General features: G+C 42.2%; 2 protein-coding genes across 3 annotated transcripts in view; one reads left to right on the top strand and one right to left on the bottom strand.

Annotated features, from left to right (window-relative positions):
• The window catches only part of PLCXD1 (phosphatidylinositol specific phospholipase C X domain containing 1), a 30,860-nt gene extending 13,773 nt beyond the window's left edge, over positions 1 to 17,087 (top strand). For both annotated transcript variants that reach the window (XM_019529418.1, XM_019529417.1), the window contains 5 exons: positions 4,601 to 4,737; positions 5,741 to 5,869; positions 7,375 to 7,530; positions 12,235 to 12,418; positions 15,323 to 17,087. In XM_019529418.1, coding sequence (XP_019384963.1) covers positions 4,601 to 4,737; positions 5,741 to 5,869; positions 7,375 to 7,530; positions 12,235 to 12,418; positions 15,323 to 15,618 — 902 coding nt within the window. In that variant the 3' untranslated portion in view covers positions 15,619 to 17,087. The remainder of the gene's footprint in view (positions 1 to 4,600; positions 4,738 to 5,740; positions 5,870 to 7,374; positions 7,531 to 12,234; positions 12,419 to 15,322) is intronic.
• A 1,058-nt stretch (positions 17,088 to 18,145) lies between these two features.
• Positions 18,146 to 19,638, bottom strand: part of GTPBP6 (GTP binding protein 6 (putative)) — a 13,133-nt gene continuing 11,640 nt past the window's right edge. The window contains exons 9-10 of the mRNA XM_019529416.1: positions 19,289 to 19,441; positions 18,146 to 18,399 (exon numbers count right to left, since the gene is read on the bottom strand). Of these exons, the coding sequence (XP_019384961.1) occupies positions 18,276 to 18,399; positions 19,289 to 19,441 (277 nt within the window). The 3' untranslated portion in view covers positions 18,146 to 18,275. The remainder of the gene's footprint in view (positions 18,400 to 19,288; positions 19,442 to 19,638) is intronic.

Below are 19,638 nucleotides of genomic sequence, written 5' to 3'. Positions count from 1 at the left end.
TGCCAGCATCTGCGGGCAGTTGCTGTTCGCCAACCCCCCACCCCTCACTGCCAACATCATTGCTGGCAACTGCAGGCAGTCCCTGCTCACTGCTCACTCCCCCCACTGCCAAACTTGCTGCCAGTGTCTGTTGGTGGTCTCTGTTTGCCACCAACTACAAATGGTACCCTACCCCCCCATCTTGGGAGGCACCAGTTGTTCATGCACCCTGGACAGGTAAAAATCTATGCTTAGTCAGAAATGCTAGGGAGAGGAGAGGGGTGCAGTGATCCCTGCAACTTACACATATTCTCCCAGTATTGTTAATCCCAAGAACTCAGAAATCATGAATTAAGTCCCCAAACATTAAGATATATAAATTTTTTAATTGGAATATTTTTGTCTCTTTGTGAACCACATTTTTTATTGAAAAAAATGTGGTAGAAAAAAGCTCTCTCACCAATTGCAGATTGTTATTATGCAAATCTGGAAACATGAACAGATTTCCAGTGGTTTAAGAGATGCCAAAATTATTACCATATTCAAAATAGGGAAACAAAACTTCTTGTCTACAGTCTGTCATCTTCCCTATCCTGTTATATGGGTGTGGAACTTGGTGACACATTAGATATGCCTGAAAGCTTTGGAACTTTACCATCAACAATGTCTTCAGAAAATCCTTCATATCAATTAGAAGGACAGAAGGACAAACTCCAGTATTCTGGCTTAAGCAAACACTACCAGCTTTGAAGCTATGTTTATATGGCACTACTCTCTTGGACAGGATGTGTCATAAGGATGCCTGAGTCCTGGAACAGGTTCTAAAACTTCCAAGTCACCAGTGGTCACCTCTGTGGAGATGGGCAAACCATCCCGGGCCCTTTGGGGGACCCTGTAGAGCCGGGTACAGTGGGCTCCACATCCAGCTGCTCGCTTCCCCTCCCTGCCCCCTGCTGCCACCGCTGATGGAGACAGCAGCTTCTTCAGGTCCAGGATTGGAGCAGAGGCGAGGCGTCGCATGGACTAATTTGCCCCAGGCCCCGCACCCTTCTTGGGTCACCTCTGTATACTCCTAAATCACTGATGGTCACTGCTCTAGATGTGGGCAAAAGAGATACTAGAGGATACCCTAAAAGCCAGTCTGAAGAAATACAATATTAATATCAATACCTGGGAGACTCAAGCACTGAGTATTATCTCTAGTGGTGTGGTGATGGCATCAATTATTTGGAGCAAACTCACCTCATTATGGAGTTAGATAATAAGAGAGACAAAGGGAAAGAGCTGTGACCCGACAGTTGTAGGAGGAAGGAGTAGATCCTGGTGCTATTTGACATGTCTGCGGTTAAACATGCACATCTTGGATTAATATCCCCAGTCATCTACGGACTCAATGGGTTCATCTACACATGATGCTTTACTGTGCATTAGCCTAAGTTAATATGCATTAAGGGTGCGCATCTACACATGCACATTGAAAATGGCAAATTTAGATTATTAACACCTAAATTTGATACTTGCAAATGCAAGTATCAAATTTAGGTGTGAATAGTTAAAGTGCATTAACACACAACTTTAACACAAAACACTAAAGCACATTAACACTGTGTGCGTGTAGACTGACTTGGGGTTAACTTTAGTCTCAAGTCAGTCCATACACAGCGTTAATGTGCTTTAATGCCCACATGTATATATGCACATTAAATTTAGGTGCACTTAAATGCATGTTTAGACATGCCCAATGATAACTTCCCTACAATCATCCTCATATCAAGGGATTGCCACTGCTGACATTTGCAAGGTTTTTTCCACAGCTCTGACCAAAAAAACCTTTAAAATAAAAACTGAAACCTTCAAGTAACTACAGGACTCCAGGGTCTGAGATTTTAAGGAACAAAATACCAACTGTTGTGCAACTTAGGATAAAATGGTGAGATCAACTACATTGCCCTCCTCTGAACTTCTCAGTAGGTATATCCAGGGCCAGATTTCTGAAGATATTTTGGTGCCTCAGGTTATGACTTCTATGATTTGAGATCTTGGGAAACAAAGACCAGAATCATCTGTGTTCACAAAACTGAATCAGAATATGTTTGTTAAACCAATAAATACAAGAACTGAAACTTGCAGCAAAGGCTAGCAAATCCTACCCTAACACTGGGAGGATTAGAACAGGAAGAACTTGAAAGTTGTAAAATTGAAAGTTGCTATAGGAATCCACAGGGGTTTTGTGCTTCAGAACTTTGTGGTAGCAACTCTTATATTTATATTTCCTCCCACTTGGATAACACCACATATGCTGCATGTCTGAAGCTGGTATGCGTTGCTGTGCAGTGCGGCAAGGGGGCCAAGTCCCCCATGAGAGGGATGAACCCCACCCCAAGTGGCCTCAGCCCACAGGGGAAACCAACCCGGGAAGGGCTGGTGACAGGCAGAACTTACCCGTGGGTGCTGGAGCTGAGGGAATAGAGCGCTGTGTGGCACAGCTGCACCACTTTAAAAGTACATGCTCCCTGCACGTAGGAAGACATGCAGGGAAAGATGTACAATAGATGCACCTGGAGGATCAGATGCCCCAGGCAGTGGAGTTGGACAGAGGCAGCTGGGAGAGCTCCCTGACACTGGCATGACAGAACCCAAGCTGCTGAGCTGGGCAAGGTCAGCAGGGAGAGGTCTCTGGCTCCAGTAAGTTCAGGAATGTGGTGAGTCCGACGCGGGAGCCAATGACAGATTAACAGTCACTTGGATGACAGTAAATTATCTGCCTTTTAGACAAGGGGGAAGCAAAGTATAAAAATGGATGTATGAGCTCAAGATCTTTCTGAGCTGCTGTTCCTGATTTTCTTGGCCGTGAGAAATTACTGGTCCTCTCCCTCCCCTTGCTTCCTAAATGTTATCTTCCACAACTGAAAACAGAATCAGCAATGATTTAGGAGAGGCTATTTTTTTCCCGCAGGAAAAACAGAATTTGCCACAAGAGCTGCCATGAATAAAAATATTAAATTTTTTAAAATTTCTAGGCCATAGTTTCTCACCCTAAATCCTGCCCTGAACATGGACTTCAGTAGAGGAGCAGTGAGGGATGAGCTACTGAATTTGACCCTAATTCAAGAGAATATTCTTAAATCCCATCTAAAGTGAGAGTCAGAAGCAGATTAAGGATGAGAACTATGAGAGAGAGGGAAATACTGTCAGTGGAAATCTCTAAGTATAAGGTGTATGACTATCTGTTGGTTTGTTCCCCTACATGCTGCCTCCACCGCACCCCATGGCCCAAGGAAGGTTGCTGGATGGGATGCAAAATGGTGCCCAGTAGGCCTGTGCAAAGCATAGATTTTGCTTGGGTCATTCTTAGGGTACAGCCACACAAATGAGTTACTGGAGACAGAGGAAGGCGGGGCTTGTGTCTTCAAAAGGAGACTGGACACACACCTTGCTGGGGTTATTTGACCCCAGCAGTCTTTCCTGCCCAGAGCAGGGGGGCTGGCCCTGATGATCTCACTAAGTCCCTTCCAGCTCTAAACTTCTGTGAATCCCTCAATAGATTTTTGTCCTCTGCTTGTGCAATAAAGCAAACAAAAAACAGAGAAATAAAATATAACTAGTGAAAAGAGGCTACAATTGACTGAATACATGAGCATGGTGCTTAGTACTTCTAAAGATGAAGTATCTGTTATTTCAAAATATATGCTATCCTTTTTACCCTAGTACTGCCTTGACTTCGTTGGGACTGGCCTGTAGGTTTTCAAGGAGATGGTTCTTAGCGTCAATATAGAGATCTACTTAGTAAAGGATGTGCAAGAAAACCTTGTCTTGAAGATTTCTTCCCTCCTTACAGATAGTTTGTTAATTTTCCAGTATATCAGCACTTCATTGGGTCATGATTTCATCTAGCTGATACTTTGCAGAATTAGAAGAATGTTAAAAAAATAATTTCTAGCAAAGACATTATATGTTGTGAAGGAACTGTAATTTGTAATATGTGTCCATTTAATAGGGTATAGTGTAAAGGTTAGTGTTTCTGTGACTTTTTAGGGTAAACATCATGTGTAAGTAGGATTTTAGTGATGTATAGGCCTTCTGCAGAAGACTGAATTTCACCCTTATAGTTCTCATATTTTCCTGTGCTGTGGGGATAGGGCTGAAATGATAAATTCTGAATCTGAACACCTCTGAACCTTGGACAAGTTAATATCCAGATCCAAAGTTAATATCCAGATCCAAATTTTGTCTGCATGGTCACTGCAGAAAGGTATCATGTCCTGGTAATTATTGCAATCTAAAATTCCCAGGGGAAACAAGGGTTGTCACTTTTTATCTTCTAGCTAGTTAATGTAACTGGCAAGCATAGTTGATCTTGGGTAGCTATAGTGAAATAAAAGCCACTGCACCTTTTCTCTTAGGAGTTTACACTGAGACAGTAATAGCAAATTGGCTGTCTTGATGTAAAAATATGTTTGGTTTTTTTTAGCGAAGACTCATGTAGTTCAAGACATACAGTTGTTTCAGCAGCGAGGTGATAAGTTATGTGTGTGTGTATGTGTGATGCAATGCTGTGTTGTGGCCTTTGAAGGGTTAATACACAACTGAAACTTACTTCACATTTATTTTAATTGTGCAGGAAGTCATGACACGATGAGTTACTGCTTGGATAAAGTTTCACCTGTAAGTGAAAATGAATCAAAACTGCTGAAGTTTGTAGATAAATGTGCTCCCTGCATTGTACGTCCTATTATTATGAAGTGGTCCACAACACAGGTAAGCAATTTGTTACCATCCTCAGATTTGAATTTGTTGTTCTGTCTGTAGTTTGCTACACAACACTGAACATACCCATCCTCTGTGTGACTCCTAGTAGGATAGATGTACAACATTTTTGACCAAATTACAAACGTGTGCCATGGATCGTGGGTGGCCATCAGGCCATGGGCCGGAGATAGGAAGTGAAAGGTGGGGGAGGGAGGAGGAGTCCAGAGGCCTTGGGTACTGTGTGGGGGAGGCAGTGACTACCACAGCAGTGGGAACGGGCAATGAAGAGAGGTGGTGATGGTCAGGGGAAGTGCTGCCCAGTTTTGTGGGGAGAAGCATTGGGAAGTTGAGGAGGTAAAGATGGTAGGAGCTTGTAGTTGCCAGTTGGACAGCCCCACCATACATAAAGAAATAAGACAAACATGCTGTCCATGTCAAATTTATGTTTGTGAGGGATATTTTTGCTGGATGTGACATCCCTTTTAGGGGTAGGGAATTCATAAGCAAACCTAATAGTTAAAGGGTGACTATTAACGAAAAACATATTTGTCTTTTAAAGTAACTACTGTTAATACCAGTAATGCCTAGCATTATTTTACTTTAGAGTGAGACAATATTAATTACTAAACTGTGCACATTGTTGATATGATAGCACTTTGTCATTATTACTCTTGCAACTATGTAGGAGAGCTTCAGCTGTTGATTAATGGTCCTCAAAGTGGAAGCTAGAACCCTGAATAAAAGTTATGGGCTCCTCATATGGTGCATGGGGAAGGTTTGGAAACGTCTGTGCCATCCCAACACAGCCCTATGGAACCAAGCCTACTCTACCAAACCAGAAGTAGTGTAGTTGGATTAGTGTTGTGTCCGGTGTGCACCAATAAGTCTCTTGTAATCCTTAAAACATAAAACCTAAGACTGGGTAATTTCACAGCCTTCTTTAGATTTCCTATAGTCAATAAAAGAATATGTGCAAATGTTTAGGACCTATTTGTTGTATTTTAAAATTCAGGTACAAAATCTGACAGAACAACTGAATGCTGGGATTAGATATTTGGATTTGAGGATTGCTCATAAATCTCATGACCCTTCTATGGATTTGTACTTTGTACACATGATATACACCAGCGTGTCTGTAGAGGTACTGTTCTTCACTCTGGAATGTCTATGAAGTGGTACTTTTTTAATTCTTTTTTTTTTTTTTTATAAGAACAAGCTGGTTTTCTAAATAAGATCAACCTTGATCTGGGAACACTGACCATGTCAGACCAAGTGGGTGCATCTACATGTGCAATTAGGGAGAAGAAATAAACTCTGGTGTGTTTATTTCTCCCAGGCACAGTGTTTATGTGTGTGCCCATGACTGCAGCTTGTTGAGCGGGGTGGAGCAGCCCCAGGCTGGTAGGGAACCCAGGAGTCAGCTCTGGGTGGTGACCTTGAGCAGCAGAGAGGCTGGCTGAGGCACAAGGGTGCTACAGTGCAGGGCTAGCTGGCAGGTAGTCCTTGCACTGCAGCACCCTCATGCCCCAGCCAGCCCCAGTCACCTTTTTACATGGGTATTGTGGCAGTGTAAATTATTCTGCCAAGGAAAGTACTTGTCCTGGACAGTACTATCCTACAGCAGAGTTAATTAATTTCCTGCATGCTAATATGGACACATACGTAGACAGTGACAATTAAGTGCGGAGCCAAATAGTCAACTCCACAGTAAAGTGCATGTACTGTATAGAGGGGTGTAGGTTGTAGCCCTGTTGGTCTAAGGACATGCCCAAAGAACCTTGTATTGTATAGATGCACCCAGTTAGTCTTTGTTTCAGTTTTTGGGGGTTTCAAGTTAAGTAACAAAGTATTTTGTCAGTTTGGTTGTTGGACCTGAAATAAATTTTGACAGTTGCAACTGAGGTTTAACCTCCATGAAGCCCCAAAGTAATTTTTTAACTGTGAACTGGAATTCTTTTCTTCGGTTTTCTGTGAACACATAGTTGATGTTTGCTGGTTGTGGTTGTGATCTGATATCTTGCCATTGGCCACTGAGATGTTGACACAGATATCAAGGGACCTCTTTGAGAAAGGAAGTGATATAAAAAGTGTTGTTGCTTAAAAGGCAACAACAGTTTTTAAAGGAAGACATGTTTATTGGAAAGACAGTGACTCAGTCTTTTGAATCTTAAAATATCTCCTGTTTATTGGCACATTCCTATCAACTGGCACACATAGGCCTGGTTAGCCTGTGAGTTTCCTATGACCACAGCGTGCACATGTGCAACTAGTAGGTCCTGACCTGATCAGAGCAAAACCATGGGAGCCAGGAGTTCTGGTTTCTATCTCTGACCTAGTGACTGATCTTCATTCTTTCCTGCACTTATAATGCTTGTTAAGCTCCTCAGATGAAAAGCACTATAAAAATGCAACACCACAAGTTACACTGGTTCACATCCACCGCTTCTTTGAAAAGCGAGTTCTCCTAAGGGTGGGTTTCCAGCCACTATAAAACTTCCAAGAAAGATTGCTTTTACTGGATCTTTTTGATGAGTTAAACTGATTCTTGCCAGCCGAGGGTCTGGCCTCTCATAAATTAGGATTTTATTTAACTTTTTCTTAGCATCAGACAGGCTTTTCTAAATTGTTGTGACTTTACTTTTGTAGGATACTCTGTGGGAGATTTCAGAGTGGTTGCAGAGCCATCCTTGGGAGGTTGTTATCTTAGCCTGCAGGAATTTTGATGGACTGAGCAGGAACCATCATTGTCATCTTGTCTCCTGTATAAAACAGATTTTCCATTGTAAGCTGTGTCCCAGAGACGTAAGTGCAGGTGACATTTTTTTTGAATAATATAATACTTCATAGCATTTTTTTCTGTTTATAATGTCATCTTGCTTTAAGTTGCCCATTATTTTCTCTAGGCAAAAACAAACATGCCCTGTTATAACAGCAACATAAAAAAGAATAAAACATTTAGAGAATCATCAAATAGGTGCTGTCACAAGGTGGTTTGGCTCTTTACAGCAGTGGTTCTCAATGTTTTTGTACCAGGACCCATTTGGAAACATTGATGGCCAGTCCTGACCCAGTGCCCCTCACTCCCGACCCGCTGCCCCTAGCCCCCCAGTGTGTGGTGCAGGGGGGCCCCCAAACAACCCCTTGCATGCTGGAGTTCTGCCAGCCTGCAAGGGAGAAGCCCCGGTTTCCCACATTTTTCTCCTTTAAAGGAGAATCCATGTTTAAAGTTTGTTGATACATTTTTAAAGTTTGTTTGCAACCCTTTTATATATTCTTGCAACCCACTTTTGGGTTGTGACCCACAGGTTGAGAAATGCTGCTTTTGAGGGTTACACCTGTCCCTTGCCATTCAGTTCTAAGAGATCCTTTGAGGTTGGGTTGGTGCTTGCATCAAGCGATTAAGCAGCAGTGATGTGGTTTCCTGTCTGAATAAGCCTGCTTAATTAGTAAGGGGAAGACAAGGTACTTGGTAGGATGAGATGGTCTCTTAACAGAAGTCCAAAATGGCTTAGCAGAGCTCTTCTAGTCGGAGATGGGGATGCAAAGTAAAACGGGTTCTTCAGTAGGAACTGAAACACCACTACTACTTCAGTAGGCTGTGTAGAGGCCATTCACCTGGGCAGTAGGAGATGTAGGCTCCCAGGCAGAGGAGGGAATTGAATCTCTCCCCCTCATGCAGAGGAAGAAATTGAACCTGTCTCCTGTATCCTTTGTGAGTGCCCTAACACTTGAACTACAAGGTAAAAGGATAAAAAACATTGCTTCATTCTCTAGTCCTGGTTTTTGATGAAAGGGCTGGCCTATACCCCTAACTCCTGAGGAAGGTTCAGGAGTAACTACAGTCTTGCAGCATGGAGTACTTTACAGTGGATAGCATATGCCATCAGCTTGCTGTGGGTATCAGTACCATTTTAAGAAATGGGTACCATTTTCAGACTTGAGGCTGAACGCTGGGTTGTGAATTCTATTAAACAGCAAGTTACCCGAGTTCTTTTGTAGACCTAGCTTCTAGGGACCCTAGATGCACACAGGGCTGGATGGCAGCTGATTGGAGGCTTTGATATCTACAGTTTGGATTTAGGCATGCCACTTTGGACAGATAGGCTGCTTGTACACGCCACAGGGGTTTAATTCTCCCTAAATTGAAATGGTGGATTTTTAAAAACACTGCTTCAATTTAGGAAGAATGAAACTGAACTAAAGCCCCGTGGCATGTACATGAGGGTTGGGGCCCAATCTTTACCTGCCTCTCCAGTGGCAGAGGGTGAGCTACCAGCACGCCAAGCGGTCTCTGAGCAGCTCGGGGGGGGCCCCAGGTGGCACCTACCCACTGGCACCCAGCCTGGGTGGTCTTGAGGTGGGTGCCGCAGCCACAGAGAGAAGTACTGCCCCCTCCCAACATGCTGCACAGGGGCTGCTTAGGGCACAAGGGTGCTCCAGTGGGGGGCTAACCAGCAGGCAGCCCCCACAGTGAAGCACCCTCGTACTGGGTCAGCGTTTACATGTCCAGTGCTGCATACTAAAAGCTGGCCATAGGACAGTACTTGTATTTACAATTACTAACCCGAGGTGGAGTTTATTAGTTTACTGTGACCTAGTAGGGCTGCAGCTCCACAGTAAATGTCTTGTGTAGATGCATGTGTACATAGTAGATGTCTCGTGTAGACGCTATTAGGCAACTCCACAGTAAGCATCTTGTTTAGACAAGCCCCCTCCTGGAAACCTCTTTCACAACTGCCAAGAAGATTTATGGGGTATCCTTGGTAGCTGTGTTGGATTTATGCAATTTGAAGAGAAACCAGAGCATAATCAGTGTCAGTGTTCTTTGTAATGGGCCTTCTGGTCCCCTAGTGAATCAGCTGGGACAACTGACTTCACACAGTCGATCCAAGTGGCAATGACTTTCTCTACTGACTTTGGGATGGATTTGACCCACCTGCTATCTTACTACCATTCCCTTGGGCCATCCAGACCTCCAGAAAGGGCTTGATTTTAAATGACCAGAAATTATTTGGTGGTTGAATTCTAAGAATCACAATTTTTAGGCTTGTTCTCTGCCCCCCCCCCCCTTTTTCTTTTCTTTTTACAGCTGCAAGGTGCAGGAGCTTTCAGTAGTTAAAAAATTAGCATTTCAAAGAATGTTATGCAGGAACAGAGGGAGTTCTCCTGAGAGATGAAGGCTACAAGATAATGATGACCCTGTTTACTCTTTGAATTAAGGCTTTGAAGCTACCAGGTGCAGCACTAACCATTCAACATTACCATTTCAAAGAGCAAGGTTAAAATAGAACAATTATTGGGGAAATTAGATGATCCTGAATATTCAGGCCTCAGTAGAATAACTGAAGACCTGAAGAATAGCTGAGTGGCATTGTTTTATTGTTTCCCCAAAGGGCTCTTTGGCATGAAGCTCTTGGGCTAACAAAACTAGTATTAGAAAAGGCAATGGGATAGGATGATGTTTGGCCCATAGGAATGATTAGTGCACAGAGAGAATTTTTAGCCATCGGAGAAGCAGACTGCTGAGTAGCGATGATCTAATGCAGGGGTCAGCAACATTTTTGGGCAGAATGCCAAGAACACCTGCAACTTCAACTGGTAAGATGTTGGTGTGCCGGGGCGGATGGTGAGGGAGCCAAAAGGGGTCAAATCCTTGTTGTTGCTGTGTAGCCCATCCACCCAGAAGCAAGCGTGCCAAGCAAAATGCCTTCCAGTGCCACACTGGCACCCATGCCAGGGGTTGCCTACCATTGATCTAATGCAATGAAAGAGGTGGTCAGGCGATTTCAAACCAATCTCTATGCCAAGGAGGGGAACGTTAAATAAGAGAGCATAACTACTTGTCTCCTTTAGTCATGGTATCTATGGATTCCATTTGACTGGGTCAGGTATTCTGTACCAGGGTTTCATGCCTATTTTTGTTAATAATTCTTGGCATATTCATAGCACTCTGCAAACAGTGACTGGCTAATCCTCTTGTATCCCCCAAGAGTTAGGGAAGGTTTTTTTTTGTATTCACCTGTAGAGATACGGAAAGAAGTGGCTTGCCCTAGGTTACAATGAGCTAAAGAAAGAAGTTGGGATTAGAACCCCTGACCCCAAAATGTCCACAGAAAGGCCTTAAGGGGCTCTACATTTCATAGGATCTCTGAGCCTGGCACTGAGTGTTAGACTTGCTCTGTTGGGTTGATCCCCTCAGGGGATTTGTCTCCCTTATACAGAACACACCTAGTTTCTGAATCATGATCAGGCTTAGACATGACTAAAGTCTTGTTGAGATTAGGGCAGATCTGGGCATGCACAAAAGTGATAGTTGATGTGCTGGGGGAACTCCATAGTTAAAAAGTAAAATGCCCAATGAATTTAGGTATCTCCAGCTGAGAGGCAGTTTCCTGGATCACAGTCTCAAATTTAGGTGCTGAAATTCTACCTCTGCCCCTTCTGGTATCTACATCCTTTTTTTGGATCGAGCCTGTTGCTTTCTAAGAGCAGTGTTCTAAAACTGCAATATGTAACTGTGGGATCAAGTATGGAGCAGTTCACAGGGATGAGCATTGCTGCTTTTGGAACTTTCCCCAGCTGTATAGCAAGGAATCATTTTGTAACAATATTACATCGGATTAAAAGGTGAAATTTCTTTAACTGCCCCAGGTATTTCTGTAGTTGTTATTTATTGGGGGTTGATACAGTTTGAAATCTACTGTGAGAGGTTTTGGTTTTCATTTCTGCTCACTTTGCAAAATAAGCAACTGTGCTCCTGTGTGCCTTTGTGGGTTATTTTTTTTCCCAGTCGTCTTCACTCTATTTTCAGAAATGTTTGGCTTTTGAAAGGTTTCAGATTGATGGCTTGTTTTATCCATAGATCTGGTGAAGCATGAGCAGCAACAGTTATCATCTCCCTATATCATTCTCCTACTGTATCTCCGCTTCCACCTATTAAGACTCTTTCTAAGGGTGGCAGCAAGAGAATTGCCAGTTCAATCCTGGGTCTCTTCTTGGAGGTTAGTGTTAAGGTTGTAGTGAGGGTAGTGGTACTATTTGTTCTGTGAGTCAGTTAGGAATTTGATTGAGAACAACATCCATCTCCTTTTAACACAGGTAGGAGATCATTAGGTAGTGATCATGGTGTGGCACCAAATACTTAAAGGTGAAGGGGGGACATGGGTTTCATTTCATGACACCTTTTGACACTTGCTTTCATTCATGGAGTACTTGTGTGAAACTGAAATTCTTTTGAACTTTCTATTCAGATCAAACTGGTCAAGTATTTTGATCCAGGCCCCTACTCTTTCTCTTTCTCTCTCTAGTCAAAACTTACCAGCACTTAGACCTCTCTTCATTGAAATATCTAGGATTCATCCAGTTCTCTCCTGGGCTGCAGGTTTAGTAAAGTCATTTGAACCATTCTTGTTTCTATTTAAGAGACAGTTCATGGCTTAGCAACTGAATTTCAGAAGCATTACCTGGGATGTAGCCACACAGATCTCACTGCCTCGTTTCTTCCAGGTGGTTCCAACACTCCAGAATATGTGGGGCAAAGGATACCAGGTGATCATTTCATACGATGAGGTATCTGAATTAACGAAACACTGTGAACTGTGGCCTGCAGTTCCCTACTGGTGGGGAAATAAGTCTACAACCAAAGCTCTTATCCAGTACTTGGAAAATATGAAAAAGATGGGACGTCCAGGTATAACTCACATTTTATTTAAGAAACAAGGAATTAGTAGAACAAGGGAACAAGGATTTAGTAGAAATTCCAAACTGTTTATTCCCAATGTAGGACATGTCATCCCTATATTATGCCCATCAGTACGAACTTCTTCACTCATGGTATCTCCAAATATATATTAGCTGTCTATTCCAATTCTGCACAACTTATAACCACAAAAGTGAATAAAGTATCATCCATTTGCATAAAATGGTGACATTAGCTTGAAATCTGTGAAGGGAACTAAGACAGGGAAAAAAACCTTGTGACTGCTGCTAAAGGTGAATTGACGTAACTTCTTTTATAAAAAATAAACTGTTTGTCCTAGAACCAGGTCTCCCATCACCAACTTCCCATCAGATGTTGGCTTCACTTTGTAAGTTTGGTCCTGTATGTGCAGACAGTGTTTCCAGCTTAACCACACATCCTTCATAGATTTCATAGACCCGAAGACTGGAAGGGACCTTGGGAGATCATTGAGTCCAGCCCCTGCCTCAAGGGCAGGAAGTCAGCTGGGGTCAAAGGATCCCAGCAAGATAAACGTCCAAATGTCATGGAGAGAGGGGAACTGAAATTGTGACCAGCATATACTGTAAAACCATAGGTCTCTTTTCTCCATGCTGAAGGGGCTGCTCTTTGAGCTCAGAAGCTAAAATAAAACCTATGAGCGTTTGAGTAGATCTAATATTTTATCAAGCAGGATACAGAGAGATGCACACATGCATGCAAACCAGTTATAACCAGCAACAGAAGCCTCTATCTGGGACACTGCTAAAACAAACGGTTCTGGGGCCTAAATAGTTTATTAAGATACAAAAAGGAAAACCTAGTGAAAACTTTGCAGTGTGGCCTTCTATAATGATGTATCACAGGCGCAGCTACCACCTCTGCAGCTCTGTGCTATGTTAGGATCTGGTCATGAACAAATTAAGGGGAAGCCAAACCACTGTCAAGGGAATGACGGGGCAAGAGCACTTTGTACCTGATCCTCTTTTTCCCTGCTGATTTCTGTACTCCCTCATCTTCATTCCCTTAGGATAAAATTTAAAAAACTAACTCAGATTTAAAAGGTTCAACTTGCCTCCCACAGCAGCAGTCTACTTTGTACATATGTCCTTTTTCATGGACGTTGCCTCCATATTAGAGGTAGTTAACCATCAAAGAACAATTAACTCAGATTATATGCCTCAACTCCCACACGCATTAGTATGGATTTCACCTGATGTGGAGCCCTAGAAGAGTAAGGTTGTAGTGCTGTAGCTGTGATGATCTGCAAATAGCTGATACTTCTGCGATGGTGCATGTGTGAAAAGCTATGTTTGGTCATATTTTTTTATTGGGCTAGCTACATAGTTGGTAGAGATATTAGACAAGCTTTGGGCCCTTCTTCAGATCCGGGGAACTCTGCAGTGATACAGCCTAGGAGAAACAATAGGCCATTTTCATCGATTCATAGATGTAGGGTCCGACGGGACCTTGTAGATCTTCTAATCCGACCCCCTGCCCTGGGCAGGAGAGAAAACTGGGCTCAAATGACCCCAGCCAGGTAAGCATCAAGCCTCCTCTTAAAGATCCCCAGGGTAGGAGCCAGGACCACTTCCCTTGGAAGTTGATTCCAGATCCTAGCTGCCCTGATTGAAGTAGCGCCTCCTGATATCTAGCCTGAATCTACTCTCTGTCAACTTATGGCCGTTATTCCTTGTTACGCTGGGAGGTGCTCAGGGGGAACAAAGTCTCTCCCAAACCCCGCTGGTCCCCACCCCCCCAGAAAGTTTATAGGTGGCCACCAGGTCCCCTCTCAGCCTTCTCTTGAGAAGGCTGAACAGGTTAAGGTCCCGTAGCCTCTCCTCATAGGACCTGCTCTGTTGTCCCTGGACCCTCTCCATGTTGTCCACATCCCTCTTGAAGTGTGGCGCCCAGAACTGGACGCAGTACTCCAGCTGCAGCCTGACCAGTGCCGCATAGAGGGGGAGGATCACCTCCTTGGCCCTGCTTGTGATATATCTGCGGATGCATGACAAGGTACTGTTAGCCCTAGTGACCGCGTTCTCACATTGTCGGCCCATGTTCATCTTGGAGTCAATAACGCCTCCAAGATCTCTTTCTGTCACCATGCTTTCGAGAAGGGAGTTCCGCAGCCTATAGGTATGCTGCTAGTTCCTACCCTGCACTTGTCAGTATCGAATCCCATCCTATTTCCATTTGCCCACCCCTTTAAAATGTCCAGGTCCTGCTGTAATCTGGCTTTCCCTTCTAGCATGCCCACCTCACCCCAAATATTGGTGTTGTCTGCAAATTTAAACAGGCTGTTCTTCACCCCGTTATCCAAGTCACTAATAAAGAAATTGAACAGTGAGGGCCCTGGGGGACCCCACTGCCCACCTCCGTCCAGGTCAAAAATGACCCGTCCACCACCTCTCTGGGTGCGGCCCCCTCAGCCAATTTTGTACAATCAATAGTTATGAATAACTCTTCGGTGAAGCCAATGTTTGCTAGCCTTTAGCCATTAAGGCAACTGTTATTATGGAGACATCAGCTGATTACCTGTAACCAGATTTCTTTCTGAATCTTCCTGAATGTCATATTGATGTAGTATCTAGCCAGGAATGAACACTCCCCTCTCAGGACAAGTAACCTAAGTGAATACATACAAAGATAGGGGCCTAAGCTAAGTGGTTTCAGTAGCCCCGTATCTGCCTAATATGACACACCTCTAAGGGAAGCTGCTCTATTGAGATTACTGCAGCTATTGGCAAACTACAGAAATTTTCTGGAGTTAAGATTTTGTGTTAATCATTTTAAACAACAAAACTAGTCATAGCACTCATTTGATAGTGAGCAATGACAGACACCAATCTAATGGAGACTATTTTTTTGTTTCAGGAAAATTCTTTGTTGCAGGGATAAACCTTACTGCAGATTTATGGTACATTCTGTCGCATCCATTTTTATCTTTGAAGACGATGACTCTCCGAAGCCTTCCATGCCTGAATATCTGGGTAAAGCAACAGTGTCCAGGAACAACGAAGGACTGTACTAACATTATTGCTGCAGATTTCATAGGAGATGGTGATTTTGTCAAAAATGTGATAGAACTCAACAAAAAACTTAACTCATCAGGACACTGCCACAGTCCCAATATTGGCTCAAAGGATCTCTCGTTTTTCTCAACTCTTTAACCTTAAAGGCTGAGTAATCATTTTGTCTACACTTATGTCTTACCAGAAAGATACAACTCAACATACACTTTTTCTTTTAAGGATTTTTAATATGGATTTAAATGTTTGCTCGGACATTTTTGCTTGCATGTATTTGCAACATCAACAGCTTTGTACTTGGCACTGGAAAGGGAAACCAAATAGTGTTTTCATCATTCAGATTGAAGGAAATGTGAAAAAAAGTATTTAATATAAACTTTGAATACACAAATTAGATTTTAAAAATAAATTTGACAGGCTAAGACATTGTTATCATGCCTGTAACTTCACTAAAACTGGTTAAGAATCTTCGTGTGATTTCTTCCAAAATCACATTGGAATTTGGTATCAGGAGAATAAATGACAATGCTGGGTACTGAACCGATCCTTCTAGCATCTTTCTTACAACCTGGTAAGGTGATTATTACATTATTCATCAACAGTGTCTGCTGGAACCAAAAGTAATATATAATGTTCCAGAGGCTCGATATTGCTCTCATTTTAGAGCTGTGCCAGCTCTGCAGGTGAATTCCAGGTATCACAACTAGAACCTTAGTAGAAACTTTAGCCTTTTAACCTGAAGTGTCTTCTTTTGCTGATGGGCCATTGTACAAGTTTATAGTAAAATATAAAGATTTTTCTTAGTAATGGCAAAAGTTTTGGCACTTCAGTTGAATAACACATTGGGGAATACATTCTCTTCTCATTTACATTGCTATATATCTCCACTACCTTCATTGTGGAGTCTTTTTTTTTGTGTTTAGCCTGTGTAAACTGAAAACAGATTTATCCCCTTGTATCCATCCAATTAGTTCATTCAGACTCTTTAATCTGAACCTACTTATTGAAAAGTATGGGTTATCTATGCCATTTACTTTTACACTTTTTTCCTGTGAATATTAAGATTAATTATATTTTTATTGTAGTTTCTAGGATAAATTATCTGCAATACAAGTGACTGTGAATGTGAAGGACAGATATCACTGGCTGGAGCCAGGAAGAGTCAGCAGGCTTCCCTGTGTAGTTCTATCAGTATACTTAACTCTTTTTAGATGCACTTTATACACCAATGCTGAGTTCCAGTGTGTGGTGGAGTGTTGGGACAATGCTGCAGAAACGTTACTTGCACCAAACTCTACTGGGACGTTTTTTTTTCCAGACATGAAAGGCTACCTCGTCCAAGATAGTGTGTCAGTAGAAATGCATTTAAAAACAATTCTGCTAGTCTGTTAATATTTTTTCTATCCTAGTCCTCTCTCTGTTAGTCATCTGTGTACAGCAGTGATATATTTTCTTAGTTTTGTGAAAGTGCACCAGCACTTTTCAGTGATTTACTTGCATACATTCTGTACTGCACTTGCACACAATGTATTTCTGCATAGCATTAACCTGTTTTATATTGCCTTACCTAATAAAACCTTTATTCATTTCTGTATATGAAATGAATTCCATTATTTGCCTTGCTGTTCTCTGTAGTGTTACTTTTCATAGTCCAAATAATTTACAATTTAAGCTTTGGTGCTCCTTATCCATGGTACTTGGAAAGTGTTACTGTGTAATATGGTTGCAACTTATCAGTTGCAATTATTACAATTGACTTTTACAGCTGAGTTCAATCAACAGCACAGGCTATAGCAAGACATCAGTTCATAAGCAATAAAGATTTAATTTCACTTACCATGAATAGTTTCTGTAATACAATATATACAGTATTCAAGAATAGGTTTCTGTTCCTTGTCAGCAGCTTCTCAGAGGCTTATAAATGGCAGTTAAAAAAAAATCTAGTTCCTGCTTACACTGTAGATTAGGAGTCAGCAATGTTTTTCAGCTAGGGGGCCAGAACAAGCTAGCATGGGTCAGAGGCAGTGGGGTCTCTAAACCTGGCTGCTGCACTGCTTCTTCCCCCTCCACTGAAGCCCAAAGTGCTTGACTGAGGTGCAGCATAAGGAGGCTGCTGCTGCTCAATAACACAGAAGCCATGGCTCTGCAGACCAGATCCAAAGGCGCTGTGATTCTTACTTTCTGCTATAATAACTAAGTAAATTAAAACCTGTGTAGTAATTATCTTGCAGTAAGCAAAATGCTTAAAGAAACTGGAAGTGCCCAATTTAGTCATAACACAGGCAAGCCTTTGTTTCTCCCTTCATTTTTTTTAATGGTTTACATTTTTTAACAGTGAAATAAGTGTCAAGTGCAGCAGTAATATTTATTCCTAAAACTGTTTTATTAAAGCTAGATTGTGATTTAAAAAACTTGGCAACTTGCTTTTATTGAATTCAATAGTCCACAGACTGTCAAGGCCCAGAGTTTAAAGCAGGTGTTCTGTGCAGTTCTAATGTGCAGTGATAAATGCTTTATATTTTAAAACTAACACTGGTGCCGTTCATTGTGTGTTTGCAACAGAAAGAGGCTGGAAGTTTGTTTTAATATTTTTAAGCACAGGCATTTCTTAATTAATATCAGCATTTTACATAGTTGCAGATCCAGATGAGTGTCATGTTCCAAAAACTGAAGATCAGATGACACAATTTTTATTATATCTGAGCATGCAGTTTATTAGATTCATTGCAAATACTTTTAATGATGCATGATTCTTTTTTTTTCCAAACAGCAATGCTGTAGTAATCTGTAGGATATTATTATTGTGGGAAATGTTTTCTGAATCTGCCTAGAACAGATTCACTTATTATCACTTTTACACTGGCTGTTCCATCATCAGGCATAACATCCACTTCCTGAACTGTTGCTTCTTTATACAGCCAACTGTAAAGATAAAATTAGCCTCTTGTGTAAGTATTCAGCATTTCCAAAAACATGAACACCAACACCAACAATAGACTATATGTTTTAAATTTAGATAATTTCACACTTTGAAGGAAACAAGCCTAACAAAGGGAAAACACCTTGTTCTCCCAACAAGCTATTCTCTGTTCTGAGGAGAGGAGCAATATTTCATAAAAATCTCTCAAGATGGATTGTTTTGTGGCAGATTCAGATCTGGCTCTAGTTCCAGGGGTCAGTCTTTTGAATAAGTTCTTTTTATGGACATACACAGTAAAAATTAAACATTGATCATATCTTACATGCTTTAGAACAAAAGAGTAGCTTTTTAGAAATACAATTGAGACTTCTAATGGAGTCACTTACTATCTGGTCTGTGAGATGAGCTAGAGCAGTGTTTCTCAACCCATGTGTCCAGAAGTGGGACACAAGAATATATGAAAGGGTCACAAACAAACTTTAAAAATGGCTCTTTAAAGGAGAAAAATGTGGGAAACCATGGCTTTTTCGTTTCAGGCTGTCGGAATTCTAGGCTGCTTGGGGCCCTCCATGCCCCACACACCTCTCCTCCTGCCCGACACACCCATCCCCTGCCCCACACACTGAGGGACTTGGTCCTGGGGGTGGGAGCAGCCTGTCAGGAGTAAGGGGCTCTGGATTGAGACTGGCCATTGATGTTTATAAGTGGGACCTGGTACAAAAAAGTTGAGAACCACTGAACTAGAGCTTCCACCCCTGTCTACAATTCTTATCACTGACTGAAATCCAAATCAGTAATTACCAGGCTTCTTGGACAGTACAAGGCTAAGTTTCTTACCTAATACTTGCATGTCTTTCAAAATTTCTTAATATGCCAGGCACAACTGTTTACCTTAGTTGAGGTCCTGTTAAATTGACCTTAATTGTCAGAATCTTCTTCCCTGTTGCTTTCAAAACTGTCCTCTCAATTTCCTCCTTAAGATCTTCTAATCCATACCCATGAAGAGCAGAAATAGCTATAGCATTTGGTTCAGCAGGCTCATACCTGGAAGATAACTACTATCAGCAAAAGATGTGGTGCATGAAGGTAACTGGAGTACTGCGTGCAATTCTGGGTGCCGCACTTCAAGAAGGATGCGGATAACCTGGAGAGGGTCCAGAGAAGGGCCACTCGTATGGTTAAGGGCCTGCAGGCCAAGCCCTACGAGGAGAGATTAGAGAAACTGGACCTTTTCAGCCTCC

This window comes from Crocodylus porosus, unplaced genomic scaffold (genome assembly GCF_001723895.1).
Source record: "Crocodylus porosus isolate Cpor-Errol unplaced genomic scaffold, CroPor_comp1, whole genome shotgun sequence".
Classification (NCBI taxonomy): Eukaryota; Metazoa; Chordata; order Crocodylia; family Crocodylidae; genus Crocodylus; species Crocodylus porosus.
The sequence above is the reverse complement of the archived record's forward strand: the minus strand, read 5'-3'. Positions and strand labels throughout refer to the sequence as shown.